We start from the raw sequence: 15,537 nt of genomic DNA, 5'->3' as shown, positions 1-15,537 counted from the left end.
AGACTTTTGGCAAAAATACCACTCGGGTCCTCAGAACCAACTTGTCAGGATAAAAGGTACTACATGGTGGTGGCACTGAAAGTGCCTGCAGTACACTTACATGACGAGAAAACATGATCACGATGAGGACGACAATCTATAATGTCTGGAGACAGAGCAACTATGTATCGACTCGAAAGGTATACACATGAGAAATGTAAAGGCCAAATTAAAGTCTCACTATGGCATCACAAAAAGTGGGTGGGGGGGCGAGAGATTATTAGTCAAATTACATGCACGAACACTAGAGCCTTGAACCGATTGGAAACCAGTGAGGAGTGTGCAGATGAGGTGATATATGCACTCTTACAGGCTATTTCAGGAGGAAACAGGATTAAGCATTTTGGACCATCTGCAGTTTCTCCAGCAGGTACTCTGGCAAGCCCAGATCTAGCGCAGTGCCATAATCCAGCCAGGACGTGATCAGGACCAGGATGACTGTTTTTAGCAGAAAAAGACAGCAAATATAAGCTTTTTTTGCAAGTGCAACACACCGAAACAGGTGCTCACCACGGATTTAATTTGTGGCTTAGATGGCAGGCAGTCATTGAATTTAACTCCTAGGTTCTTAATGCCTTCCTGAAGGCCCTCGGGTGGTGCATTTTGGGACAGAAAGCCTGCCAGCTATCTGAACAGCTATTGCCAAAGAAAAGAACCTCTGTCTTTTTGATATTACATTTAAGCTGGTGTTTTCCCCATCAAATAAAAACAGCCATTAGACAGGTTTTAATCAGAATCCATGAAAGCTCTTCTCACTTGCCACATGAGAAGAGCATCATCAGCGTATGATAGGACTTTAGGGCCCAGTGGCAAACTGAGCAAGAGGCATGAGATATACATTAAATAATGTAGGGCTCAAAGCAGAGCCCTGGGGCACTCCTATGGTCAAATCACAGGGGTCTGAGAAGAAAGGAGGGATCCATACCGGTTGACTTCTTCCTTCCAGAAAGGAGAAGAGACAGTTCAGGGCCTGACCCATTTCAATTGGTTGCAGACTCCCTAGGAGGCTGGAATGGGGAGCTGTATCAAAGGCTGCTGATAGATCTAGCATAATCAGCACAGCCTTCCACCCCCTTCATCTAGAATGCCTTTGATGTATTCACAGAGCTCCAAGAGTGCTAAAGTGGGGTCTGAAGTGAGATTTGCTAGAGTGGAGAAGGTTACTGGATTCCAGATATGGGGAGAACTGGTGATTCATGTGCTTCTCCAATTTCTTAGAGAAAGCTGGGAGCAGGGATTTTAGACTGTAATTAGACTGTACTCCAGGATCCGCTGAGGGTTTAACAAAGGCAACATTTTGGCTAGCTTACAGTGGCTAGGTTGCTGTGACAGAAGTTCCTTGCATAGTAGCCTTATGCGAAGACAGATGCTCATGGCCAGAAGTTCAGGCTATCACACTCATTTTCACAAGGATGGTTTGGGCCTGGTAATTTGTGACATTTTTCAGAACTCTGGGCAGGAATGGTCAGAATGGAAGGTATATGTGAATGCAATGTTCCATTCCAGCAGGAATGCATCTCCTTACGAGTGTTCTTGCGGAACTCCAACACTCAGAACTAAACACTGTGCGTTTGATGGTGCCAAAATGATGTAGCCAGCGTTCTCCCCACTGTTGGAAGATGCCCTGCACCACCTTGACATGTAGATGCCACTCGTGATCTTCCAGACACGGTCTCAGAACGCCAGAGTGAATGAGTTGCAAAGATAATTCCAGGTGGTTCGCGTTCAGGGATAGCACTCGTGCGCCGACCAAATCCGGAGGTGCAAAGCCTCTTGGCACAGGACCCTGGACCCTAGTCTGCCCAGCCTGTTTCAATACCACTTCGAGGTGGTGTTGTCTGTGAGAACATACACCACTTTCCCCCCCGATTGAGGTTAGGAAGGATTTCAGAGCCAGAATGGCCTGCAACTCCTGACTGATGTGGAGTAAGGCTTCTGTCCGACACTGCACTCCTCGAATCTCCACAGATCGGAAGGGACATTCGGTAACCCTATCAGCTCTGGGTGGGGAGAGGAGCGGGCCCTGCCACTGGACCAATTGAGTTTGAGCAGCAACCACTGCAGATTAGGAGCAGTCACCTTCAAGATCAGGAAACATGTAATTTCCTTGATGCTTGGCCCACTGAAACTTCAGATTAGATTGCGGAGTCTGCATGTGCCATCTGGCTTAGCAGACAAGGAGTATGCACAAGGCCAGCTGTCATTATGCTCCAAGACTGAAAAATCTGGATCATAGCACAAATGCCATGGACTTGTTGCAGTGGGAAGAAGGCCCTAAACTACTGTGTCCTGGATAGCACTAATGAAAGGAAGCCTTTGCGAAGAAATCAGGTGTGCTTTGTTTTATGGATAGTGAACCAAAATGATATCAGGAGATTGTGTCATCTGAAGGTGGCGCTGAGAAGACTGGTATGCCCTGAAACCTGAAGATGAGCAGCGACCACCGCCATCCCTTTCATGAACACCCAAAACGATGATGGTCTGGCTGAAGGGGAGCACAGCAAACTGAAAATGTTCCCAGCCTAAGTTGAACCTCTGATAACAACTGTGGTATTGCAGGACAGGTATATAAAAATACACATCCTTCAGGGTCAAGTACACTACCCTATTGCACAGGACAGCACAAGACCTGGGCAAGCGCGAGCATCTTGAATTTATCTCTGCAGGAAGGCATTTAGAGGTGAAGGTCCAAAATTGGCCTGAGACCACCATCCTACTTCGGACAAGAACTAGTGAATCTAAAAACATCTCGATAGCAGCCCTGGAGTTCAACACTTGAATCTCTTGTAGCAGAGTGGACAGGGGCCTCTCTGAAATTCGCTCAGATGTGGGAGGAACATTAGGCAGGCCAAAAACAAAAAGGCAGGGGGCACAGCCATGTTTAATGATTTGCAAGACCCATCTGTCAAACAGGATGGATCACCACTCCGGGAGAAGTTATGGATCATGCTCCCCCCACTAAAGCAGTTTGAAGGCTGTTGCAGCAGAAAATGATTGGGAGATCTGATGTACCCGCTGGCAAGTGCGCTGCCTGCAAAAACAGAGCCTCAAAAGCCCTTGAGTGACAGCTGTATTGGTTTGGGAGACTGTCCATATGCCAGCACTCTGGAATACCCTCTGAGCTTTAGAATTGGTGTGGAAACTGTGTGGTAGTGGTCAAAAGATGCCAAGAACGCACCATACCACTACTGTCCTTACAGCACTTCAACACAGTTTGCCTTCTCACTGAAAAAGCATAACCCCATCACATGACATCTATGAGGGTGTGTACATCGAGAGAAAATCTTGTGGAATGCATCCACGTATGACAAAAAAAAAAAGATACAACTCTCGTACAGACTGCCCTCCCCGGGCAATCTGTATTATACAGATATACACAGATAACATATTTGGGTATATCTTGTTCATCATGAATTATCTGTACAAAAGGTGCCCTATTCTTATGGTTGTACAACCAGGCTATCTGGAGTAGGCAGCTATGTTAGAAAAACCGCGTCACCAGGTGCAAGTTGGTGATGCCTCGATATCCGCCTATTAACGGGTAGGCAAGAACAAAGCTTCAACCAAGTGGTCAACCAGGCATCAATCAAGACCTCATTTAGAGACAAGAAGGGTTCAGAGGTAGCTGTCCCGGACTGTTAAATCTCTGTTAGGACATTCATTTTGGTCACATCTGAAGGCTACTGTGCTTCAAGTACCTCAGCTGCCTTCCGGACCACCCCTACTGCAAAGAGGGCACATTCTTCCATGGGTGGCCAGAGTGGAGTCCTACTCCAAGAGTGGTGGAAAGTCCACTGGAATCCTACAAATCAATTTAGAAGGCTTGTGTGCAGTGAGGAAAGAAAAAGCCATTACCATTATCCACATCCCGGTGCCTTCTTTGTTCTGGTATGGGTTCAGACCCAAAGACAGAATAGAGCCTCTGCGAATTTGTATGATGTTGCAGAAGCATGGATCAGAATGGATAACAAGGTGCACTTTTGTGATTTCGTAGCATCACATCAGGTGAGATTAAACCAATGTCTGTTCTGTGTCCCACATAGACATCAGTTTCAATCCTCTTCCTGCACCCATGTTATTGGTTCCGGCTTGTGTGTGAAACTAACAGAGGCAGGTCCTGGAGCAGAAGAGTCAACTGGTGTGGGTATAGATGCAGTAATAGGTCCCAAAGGGGTCAGACGGTACAAAATATGGATCATCCAGTGATAACCCAAATGGGTGCTTCTGCAGTTCCTTGGGGCCCAAAGGCACACCAGAGAGCTGCAAGCAAATCAAAAAGCTTCAATCTGCTGTAGTGCCCCAGATGGCCCATGGGAGTCAGAGCGCACCGATCTGGTGAATACTGTGTGCCTGCTCTTTAAGTTCACAGTGCAGGATAGGGTCGAGTTCCACTTTACATTTTTATTGAAGTGCTTGTACTTCAGAATCAAGTTACCACAGAACTTCAAGTTCGAAGTGGACAGTCATGGAAGCCGCTCCTGTGACCAGGACAGAGCACCGCTCCTGTGACCATGACAGAGTCTGCACTCGCAATTTGGAGCAGAACTTACACTAAGGTATCCACTTCTACTACATACAGTTTTGCCTCCCAATCCCAGATCGCCTTCAGGTGCATGAGGGCATATTTATTACACAACTTCAAGTGGTGGCTCGAGCCCAGACACCAGAGATACAACTCATCCAGGTTAGTGAGTGACATTTTTTTTCCCCAGTCGCTGTATGTTTGAAGCCTATTTTGGGTGAGGAAACAGTTCCTCAGCACACAGGAATTAATTTTTAGGTCGAGCCTAGACAGCGCATGCGCTGTCGCAAGACCTGTAGTAAATAGAATATTGAGGGTCATTTCTCCTGCCACTTGCCATTGGTTAACTCCGGCATTGCTGTTTTCTCACTTATTGTTGGCTGGCGATCCGATGTGTCACTTCCATTTTTGGAGGAAGCAGCACCGACCAATTACAGTCAAGTTACGCTGCAGGGCTTCATCTTTTAATGTAGGGACTACTTTGTTGTTTTTTGCCATGGTGCCTGGTTCACCGGACGCCATGCGCTTATGTTTAATATGCACACCCAATTCGTTACTTTTGCATTACCCAAATTAATATTATTCTTTTTGGGTCTATTTCTTCATTTTTCCATCCCAGGGCCATAGGGACTTTGCATGAATTTTATTTGCTGTCCACGGGGCAGCCTTCACGAGGGAGAGAGACACACAGAGTGACATTCAGGGAAGGGTGTTGAGAGACATCACGATTTCCTCCCGGTTCTCTGCGGTGTTAATTTGTGCATTTAGCTGCGTTAGTGCACTTAGAAATCCTCACGAATTTCACCATTGCATTCGTGTTCCCCACTTCTAACTGACGAAGCAAAACTGATCTCCACAGATTTTCTAGAAAAATCACAGGCGCGTGAATCACTGCGCTGAAACTACTTGACACTGCTCTTGCGCGAGCCCCCCTGGCCATTGCACTGTGATAATTGCAGTTTCAGTAACTTACAAGCATGGGAGCGCCCCACCGCTGGTTCAGCTGTGTGCATTCCTGGAAGTGTGTGTCACGGCGACTGCCCACATTCAGCATACACGTAACAGGTATGTGCAGGTCAATCCAGCACTCGGAGGAGTCATCACTTCCGGAGGAGCTTTAACGAGGCAAGGGGGATTCCATTGAAAGTTACCATGCCATTCTGGTGAATGCAGTTCACAATAGTTTCAGTAACTCACAACAAGTAAGTAAGTGTCACCATCAGCTGGTCAGCCATTGCTGGTATATCTGTGACCCTTCCTGGTCCTGTCGATCTGGTAGTTCAGTTTCTCCACACAGTAGCTGTTCAGATTTGGGGTGCTCAGGAACACCAAGCCAGATCAGCCTGATCACTCCAGGAAAAGCTCAATACATACCCCATTGCATTGTGGTTACTGCAGTGAGGTTCCAACTATAAGCCTTGTTGTTTGTACAGGTATTTGCTGCAGGGTCCTAATCCATTAAGCTATAAAAGGATGTTAACTTTTGACCTACAGGCAGCACAAGGCTCTATGCAACAAGCATTTCCAATGCAAAAGGCCTTGCATTTACGCTAGTTTGGGCGATTGACATTGTATATGACAATACCTTTTATTTATGTGTTGGTTTTTAAAAAAAATAAAAGGCATAGTCATTTACAACGTCAATAGCTCAAACTCGCATAAATGCTAGACCTATTGCATTGGAAATGCTTGGTAGTAGTGGTTGCAAAACACCAAGATTGGGAGCAGAGCTCCAGTCTGCGTCAGAAGGCGCAACTGAGATCACTGCAAATGGGAGACAAAGTTATGCAGATCAGTTCCATCCCTTCTGCATGCTGCCACCTCGTAACACTGCTGAAGTAAAACTTCAGGATCCAGTCTAGGGCCTAAGGGGTATTTTGAAGTGAGGAATCTGTAGATAGTACGATCCATCACAATAGCAGTAAACATGGTGTTCTAATTAAGTTATTTAAGTGGTCCCTAATTTATCTTACAAGTCTTTCAAACTCTTCACGAGAGTCATGCGATTTTTTTAGAAGGGTCATTATAACCATGAAGAAAAAACATTCTATTAACCCTTATTTCTTTTTTACTCGCCTGAAGCTAAAGAATCTTCCATGCTTCCGATTTAAGAATACGGTATTCAAATTGTTTATTCTAATAAGGACCACATTCTCTAGAGAGGTGTCTGGGATGCCCAGAGTAATAGGAACAGTGCAGTAAACTCCAGTACACAGATGTGCTTTCGCCTTTTGATGGGGTTCCATTTGCTTGTGAAAGATGCATGCCCAGTTAGTTGCAGCTAAGGTTCTGCAAATTGTCTGCCCACTGAGAGGCATTTCATGTCCCACCGTAGCAACCTGTGTTCACTCTAGGAACTTCCCAGGTCCCAGTCGCCAGAGACCACTGGCTTGCTCAACACTCATGGTAAGGACGGACGTCTAGCCATGCTTAAACACAATGTATGATTCAGAAAAGGGGGTGGTGATGAACAGAGTGCCTGAATTAAGCAGACCACTCTTACCCAGTCCAAAGATTAGGGCTTGATCCATCACCTTTTAGCTCACTGCACCATCCCAGCTCAGAACTTGGCTATATGCAAATTAGTCTGTTCCTGTCCCAGTGCATGATGGGAACTGGGCAAACCAAACTACCAAGCCAATTCTTGTACTGGGAAGGAAACAAGCTTCTGGGGACCGGTTTCTGCCATTTCAGGCGTCGTCAGCCCGGCTTGCTTGAATCCTGATGGTGCAATGAGCAAGGGACTCACATCTGAGTATACCCTTCCACGCTTATGGTGGACACAATGTATGACACAGCCTATTATAGTATTTTTTTCTCTTAAATGTCTTCGCTCGATTTGTGTGAGACAGGCTTTGGCCTGGATCTTATTAATATTGGAGGCCAAGGCTTTGAGAGCTTGTAGAGTCCAAATATTTTTTTTCCAAAGCCTAGAAGCCTTGGATTCAACTGACTGAGACTTGCTTTCAAGGCAAACCATAGCACTTCGCTCCCAGGGTTGAGGTTTTAGCGTGTGGGCTCTCTTTTATAAAAATGTTTGTTTTACCGTTTGAGTCGACACTACAGTGTGGTCACTGGAATGAAGTAAACTGGCATTATGAAGGAGATATACATCTTTTCTGCAGAGATGGCCTCTTGGTAACTCTTCCATGAGTTTTGACAGTTACAATGTCTTCCAGAGAACTAGTATTCTAAAGTGAGTGTTCAAACTCCTCCGAGTCCACACACACACACACACACACACACACGCACACATTTATCATTGCGTGGGGGAGGGGCATAACCCTCAAAAGGGCCACCGTTGTCTTCCCCCACTTATGGCCTCTTGGTAACTCTTCCATGAGTTTTGACAGTTACAATGTCTTCCAGAGAACTAGTATTCTAAAGGGAGTGTTCATGCTCCTCCGAGTCCACACACACACACTTATCATTGCGTGGGGGAGGGGCATAACCCTCAAAAGGGCCACCGTTGGCTTCCCCACTAATGGTAACATATAGCATTTACATTGTGCACATGAGCAATGATGAGATTTCATATGAACTATAGTAATCCTCGCTAAAGTGATTGTAACACCGAACCTGTGAGGTGGCATGTTGTGGTTTCTCAAGCGACATCAGCTATTCGGCAGCAATAATGGAACTGTATCTGTGCAATCAGGGCCGGCTTTAGGGCAGGGCGAATGGTGCGGCCGCACTGGGCGCCGACCTGGCGAGGGGGCGCCAACCTCGTGGGGGGCACGGTTTAGCAATAACTTATGATTGGAAGATGAGGGGCACTTATGCCAGGTGGCAGTAAGAGAATCTGAGGAGGCGGTAATGGTGTGGGGGCACCAATAAGGGTTCTTGCACTGGGCGCCACCAGTGATAAAGGCGGCCCTGTGTGCAATGCAGGAATTCATGGGGCAGTAAGTGTTTTAGTATATAGTAAATTTTGGCCACGTTTATGCTCGCTTGCATGGCATAAAAGGCGGAGAGAGAGGGTGTGTGGGCGCGTGCGTCTCACACAGAGGTAGGTAGAGACTCATTATAAAGTCTAGCAAGGCGAAAGTCTGAACAACTCTGCCAAAAAACTGCACTTCTGTACTTCAGGGCAAGACAGTCGACTTTGCACACAGCAGTAGTCCGCCTGCTATCTCTCGTTAATAAGGCACGACAACTGATAGCGTTTATTGTACAGAAAGGTCTTAGCCTTGAGAAAAGAATGTAATCGTGACCTTTGCTTGTTTTAGGTCTCGCCTGTCGATGCGCATGCGCATCGAGCAAGCGAGACTATAGGGGCTCATCTACTCTTTATCTAACTTGCAAGGAATCGTGGCGATTCCTTGCAGTGCCCGTGACTTTTAAGCTCAATGCGCATGTGCATTGAGCTTAAAAGCGCGTGCACAGCCGCCCGCATTCCTCCGACACCTTTGAAGTGAAGCTTAGCTTCACTTCAAAGGCCCGGCTTCTTCACACCCACATGCCGCTCTGCCCCGCTCCGCCCCCTCCCCTGAGTCATCCTGCCTGCCCCTTCCCGCCGTGTCGCATTTCTCCTCCCCCCTCCCCTCTCCCCTCCGTCTTGTTTTCTTTGATGCTGGTATTTCCATATCTGGCAGCTTCCTGCCCTCACCCCACGCACGCTGTTTATTTATTTATATTTAATATGCAGGAGATCTCAGTTTATTTAATTTATAATTAATGATGCCGCCCACGCTGAGGCTCGAACCCTGTTCTCCTTCTCCAAAGTCGGCATCGTTATATGTTGAGCCACCTCTTCGCACCGTTTGTTTGTGCTGACTTTCTTGCTCTGCCGCTGCTGGCAGCGGCATTGCGCTTGGAGGGAACATGTAATTGACCCGTCTCGCTTCTTTTCATTTGAATTTTTTTTACATTGTCTCCTTCCTTCCGCCCCTCGCAGTTTGTTTTCCTTGCACCGTCCCTTCTTACAGTCCCTTTAACCATTTTGGTGTTGCTCAGCCCCAACTAGCATGTTATTGTCAAGCCTCCAAATATGCAGCACAAACACGACGTACAAAGAGATTAACGTGTTGCCTGGAGCACATTTCGGGAATAACATTAAATGAAAGCCCAAACCCGCTTTACCGCAACTTGCTTTCACTTGTTGTCTTTGTTTCCAGTGCTATTTTAGAGCTTTGTGCAAACTACACTCTCGTTATTTTGCTGGTAATAACTTTGAGGGAATAGCGTATTTTTGTTTTTTAAATAGCATGCACGAAAACAGTATAATTTCAATTTGCACCACTTATTTCCCATGTTTGTGTCAATGTAAAAATCGACCCTGCACACCCAGCACCAGGGCCGTGTGCCTCAATGATGCAGTACACGCACCAGTAACTGAAATATGACGAAAGACTGAAAGGAGTAGCTACAAGCTGTGCTCTAGTTCTGCTCTCCAAAAAATCAGCAAAGAAACAAGCAATTAAGAACATTTCATTGAAGAAACCATTGAGCAGGAAACAGAAGGAAATCCTACAGAAAGAATCCTAGAGAAAGAAGCTTGAGGTATGTAAACACTTTTATTATGCAAAGGACGTCAATTTCAGGATGCTCAGATGCTCTCATTGGAGTGAAGCGATGGCTTACGTTGAATGAAGAAGCAGCTCTGAGCACTTCAAGAACAGCTGTAGTTTACCACAAGGCACAGAGGCTCTGGCAAGCTTGCATAATGTGGCGGTAGTCCACATCTCGTCATCTAGTGCCCCTCCCTCTGACCACATTATAACACGTTTGTGCCGAGTTGGCTCTATGGTTTATGCAGGAATGAAAAGAAACAAGTAAAATGCATCAGAGATGAGAAAATAAAAAACAGCGAATCTTTCGTACTAAAAAGATGTATGTGAAATAGTTACGAATCTGTTAAAATATGAGCGACAATCCTCAAGTCATCCACAACTTACACTGGTGCTGTTCACTGAAGGGTTCACACTCTGCTTATTCAATTGCTGGCCTCTTGCTGAGATGGTGAATAAAAAGCTATTTAGTGTTCATTTGTATTAGAGCATGAATTACAAGATCAGCGAGTAGTAGTGAGACCACCCAACAATTCTCCATCAGTTGGCAAGTAAGGGGCCATTCTAAAATGGCAACACCCAGATCCTGGACTGCCTAACTCTCGGCCCACCCATAGTATAGTCTGGTAAAGATGATGCTCACGAGTGCCTGTGCAGCAACAAAAAATATCAAAAATGCATAATCTCGCCGGCGCTGAACTATGGATCGATAATTATTTGTCAAATACATTTTTAAAACATAAATGTTCCTCTAAGGCACATGGCAGATGCTATCTGTAGCCTTGAAAGTCAATTCAATTCAATTCAAGATAGCTTTATTCGGTATTTTGTCATAAAAACCATAAAAGCATGACATACAAAAAAAAAAAAAAAAAAAGCCTTGAAAGTCCATAGGCCCTGAGAAGTGAAAGGTGATTGGTGAGGGCAAGTTGTGCTAAGACATACTCCTAAGCTTGTGTGCTCACCCTCACCCTCAAACCTTCACCCTCAACCCCTCACTCACCCTCACTCACTCACCCTCACTCAGCCTCAACTACTCTCACTCACCCTCAACCCCTCACCCTCACTCAGCCTCAACTACTCTCACTCACCCTCAACCCCTCACCCTAACTCACCCTCAACACCTCACTCACCCTCACTCACCCTCAACACCTCACCCTCAACCCCTCACCCTCACTCACCCTCACTCTCACTCACCCTCAACCCCTCACTCACCCTCACTCACCCTCACTCACCCTCAACCCCTCACCCTCACTCATCCTCAACCCCTCACCCTCACACAGTGCAATAGGTCTCAGACCATTTCAGTTAGAGCTTTAAGAAATGTTTATGGCTTTTTTTTATTTGTAATTCTTTAGCATTGGCTACAGGAAACAAAAATGCTAAACATTTACAAAAAAAAACCATAAACAATTCTAAAAGCACTAACTCTAATGGTGCGAGACCTATTGCATTTCCAATAGTTTCATTAATAAGGCACGACAACTGATAGCGTTTATTGTACAGAAAGGTCTTAGCCTTGAGAAAAGAATGTAATCGTGACCTTTGCTTGCTCGTTTTTTTCTCGCAAGCAACAACTTCACTGCAGTTAGCCGCGAGACGCTAAGTGCAAGACACACAAAGTAACATAACGCACGCCCTCGCCAAAACGGTTCTTGCAGGGATGTTTTCAGCCATGACTAATGGGCTGCCTCGCCCAGGGGTTGAAAGCCATTTGCAGACAAGCCTCGAAGTACAGTGCAAATTTCACGCCCATTCAGAGCAACTGCAGAGTTCCTGGAATGCTTCTGCAGTAACTCGACGCTCAGATTTCACTAATGTACTTGAGCAACAGGAAAAACAAGTCTCTCTTCACAAATAAGACTCTAGGGTTAAACTAAAAATCCCATTCACAAAGGTTTAAGGAGGAAAAAACAACGATACGTTCATCTGATAAAAGCAATATCGGAGGTACACTAATAATTCCACACGGAAAAACGAAAATAAATTTATGAACATGAACAAAGGGCTCGCAGAATACACTTGCACTCACGTTTGTAGGCGCCGGCAATGCCGGACTGAGTCAGACACCTTTGCAGTTCATCCGCATCTATTTGTCCATCCTGAAAAGGCAATAAAAAGGCGATTAGAGATAGAAAGCCATCCTTCCCAAAGTAGTCAAGGTGTCCTGCCAATTTTGTATGCAAAGCTCCAAAGAAGGGTTTAACAGGTGTTCCACTGAGGCGTTTCAAGTTGCAATGCACTATATTAGCGATTACATTCAGCAAGCACAGCATTGCTGCTCCTAGCCCTTGGAAGACGGGAGGACAAAGATGATCCCACAAATGCCATAAATACAAACACAATAAATTACACTGGCAACCCTTTTGTGGATAAAACGGTTGCAAGTTTATGGATTATACAGGTTTGTTTACCAGGGATCCAAATGTCAGCGGTGAGTTCCCTGAACAGCTGACAATCATAAGAAAGCTGAAGCGGTCCTGTGGTGTCAGAATCAATGCACTTCAATTCTTTAGAGCTCCTTGCCGCCATATCAGGAGTTTTCATCTTGCTCCTCACAAATCAGATCGAGACCATGGCTAGCCTCAGCAGTTTGTCAGGATTTCAACTGTCCCTTGCGGGATTAAGGTTTGTAGTTGCATCATCTCAGGGTCTGCCATAAGGACTCCCAGTGACATGAGGAATTTCCTTTTGGCTCCAAGATTTACCATATGGAGGCCTTTGCAATGGTGTAAAGCTTTAGGATCGCATTGTAACTCCACCAAGCCCCGGGATGGCACCTTCTGAGGCCCTTGATTAATTCTCCTCCCCCCCCCCCCCATCACCTCCACTCATGCTAGCTCCATCATATGAAAGTAAATCCTACCCCTATATGGACTCATGCATAGCAAGTAGGAAAATGGCCTTTTCAATTTGAAACCACATCTGACAAAGTTCATACTAGGCGGTCTACTCAGGACACTGTCTAATGAAGCCAAACCCCAGACTACTTCATAACCTTCTGCATGGTACACGGGTGTGGAATTTTATAAAATCTGCTTGTCCATGGGGAAAGTTGGTTCATAAATCTACTTGTCCTGTAACAAAATCCACTTGTCCCTTTGGTGCCATGTAATGCGGCAACAAATTATGGCAGCACTCATTATATAAGAGCTCTGATATAGACTCACAAATTATGCCAGGACTCTGCAGATCTACATACTGGGGCTGAAGGTAGGGGTAAGCAATAGTTTCAAGGTTGGAATGCCACGGAGTCTGTGCAAACCTATTAACTTGTGTGTTTTCACCAACTCTTCTCTAATCTTTTCCCATACTGAGAAAAGTAGGAAATTTACTCGTGACAATGGCTGACTTTAAACGTCTTCCAGCATTGGGGAAAAAAGTGGTTGGAGGAAGGTGAACTTCCACATGTATATTTGTTCATGCTAAAAAGCAGTCCACAAATATTTTCTAGGAGTACAACTTCTTGGCCTACTTCTGTAAATTCTAGTGAATTCATGAAAGCTGTATACCTGCACAGAACGCAAGGACATATACCATGAGTGCACTTTTGAGACTCTTTAATAATTGGGCCACTAATTAGGTCTGGTGTTAAAATTCTGTGTCTCTATCGGTCTATCAGCTGGCCTCACTGTAACAGCTGTCTGCGCTTTCACAAGGAGCATATTGGCACACAAAGGAGTTTTGTTCTGTGCTAGAAACTAATGTGGCAATGTGCTTTTAGAAACCGAAACCTATTTTTGCTTTTGACAATGTTTGTTATAATGGTGAGTGCCCAGCAGCTCCCGCGCCAATAAGGCTTTACAAAAGCCATGCCAACACAAGTTACACACTGAAAAAAACAAAAAGCTGACCACAATTTTGAGACCTATTTCCCAATGCTTGTTTATTTTTAGGTTTCCTATAAATCTTATTGCAACTGGTTACACCCATTTTCTAATTATTTTTGGTAATACTAGCATACATTAACACATTTTACTAAATGATGCTACAAAGAAACGGTACCTAAACCTTTACAGCACTTAAGCTAAGTTATTTTTTTCCTACTTGGATTTTTCTGTGAACATTTTTTTGAAGCAAGGAATCCTCTATCTTGCCTTCAAGCTTCTGCAAATATTTGTATCTTATCAGCTAGCATTCTGGGAGCATTATACAGAGCCACATATTGCTAAACTATTAAATTGGGTGTACATATTTTTATACTGGAACCACTGTCATTAGTGCAGTCGGAGCTAAAAATGTTTACTTAGAGTGCTCACCCTAATAATAAAAGTCTTTGCATTAATGAACCATAAATACAAGTCTGAGCAGCATTAACACATGTATACAAAGGTTACCTTAACTGCAAACAATAGCCTTTCCTGATCCATAATGTGTTACTGTAAACTGGCAGCCAAACTGTTTGTGCTGTAGGGGTTGGGCCTACTTGTCCCAAGAACAAAATGCACATGGAAACATATTGCCCTTGACCCCAAACTATATGTCCTGGGTGTCGGGCTATAGGAATTCAATATCCCTGATGGTAAGACTAACCCTCTTCCTGGACAGCTCAATGTGATCCAGTCCCCAACAATCCTTGTGTGGGATGATTTTTAACGTGATTATTTCAGAGTGCCCCAACTGAGTAGTTGGGTTGGTCTGACTTCCTCTCATGGAATGCTCTATGGGACCACTCCTGTAGATTGTAAAGTCACACCTCTCTGGAGCCCCTCCCTAAAAGCAGCTGTGGCAACCTACCATGACAAGCATACATAAATGTAATACAATCCCAGTGTTACAGGCATTAGGCAAATCCTGTCAGAGCCCCCTCAACAGTCCCAGTCTTACCATACCCTCTACTACAGAATTAACTTGTAAAGTCTTCGTAATTCACTCCAAACAAGCATTGCACACAATACTTTATTGATTCAATGCTGGTCACTGGAAACTAACAAGATCTCAGCATCAAGATAGCTATATTCAAGTACTGACACCGGATGCAATAGCATATCTTGCATAACAATCGGGGTTTAACACATCCTAGACTCCATTGCCCAGGCTTTGCAATGGATTGCAACAAACTCTACATACTCCATAACTCCTTGTATTAAACGGTTGATGCTGGAACAAATTGCAAATTCTTTATAATTTGCAATAATTGTACGGCACACAATTTCTTGTGGACTCCATAATAATCAATGGTAATTAAATATAGTAGCCCACGAAAATGGCATGACTCAAACCTCACCAATTATAGCAAGACCAATTTGAACATGATTGTAATTACGACACCTATAAGCTTTGTAGATTCAATGATCTTTCGAAACAAAATATTTTTCTTAAAACATTTTGTTTACATATTGCAGTTCATATTTTAGTCGATGAATTATATTACAGTAACACTCCTATGGGATTAAGATCGAACATAGTCTTTGCAATGTTCATACTGTCAACAGCTACGGTCTCAGAGCCTTCTTTGGGTGGCCC

General features: G+C 44.7%; 1 protein-coding gene across 1 annotated transcript in view; it reads right to left on the bottom strand.

Moving 5' to 3' along the window:
- SRI (sorcin) overlaps positions 1–15,537 on the bottom strand; it is a 79,729-nt gene that overhangs the window by 23,648 nt on the left and 40,544 nt on the right. The window contains exon 3 of the mRNA XM_078663630.1: positions 12,104–12,173. Coding sequence (XP_078519756.1) covers positions 12,104–12,173 — 70 coding nt within the window. The remainder of the gene's footprint in view (positions 1–12,103; positions 12,174–15,537) is intronic.

This window comes from Lissotriton helveticus, chromosome 10 (assembly GCF_964261635.1).
Source record: "Lissotriton helveticus chromosome 10, aLisHel1.1, whole genome shotgun sequence".
Classification (NCBI taxonomy): domain Eukaryota; kingdom Metazoa; phylum Chordata; class Amphibia; order Caudata; family Salamandridae; genus Lissotriton; species Lissotriton helveticus.
This window is presented reverse-complemented; position numbering and strand designations above follow the sequence as displayed.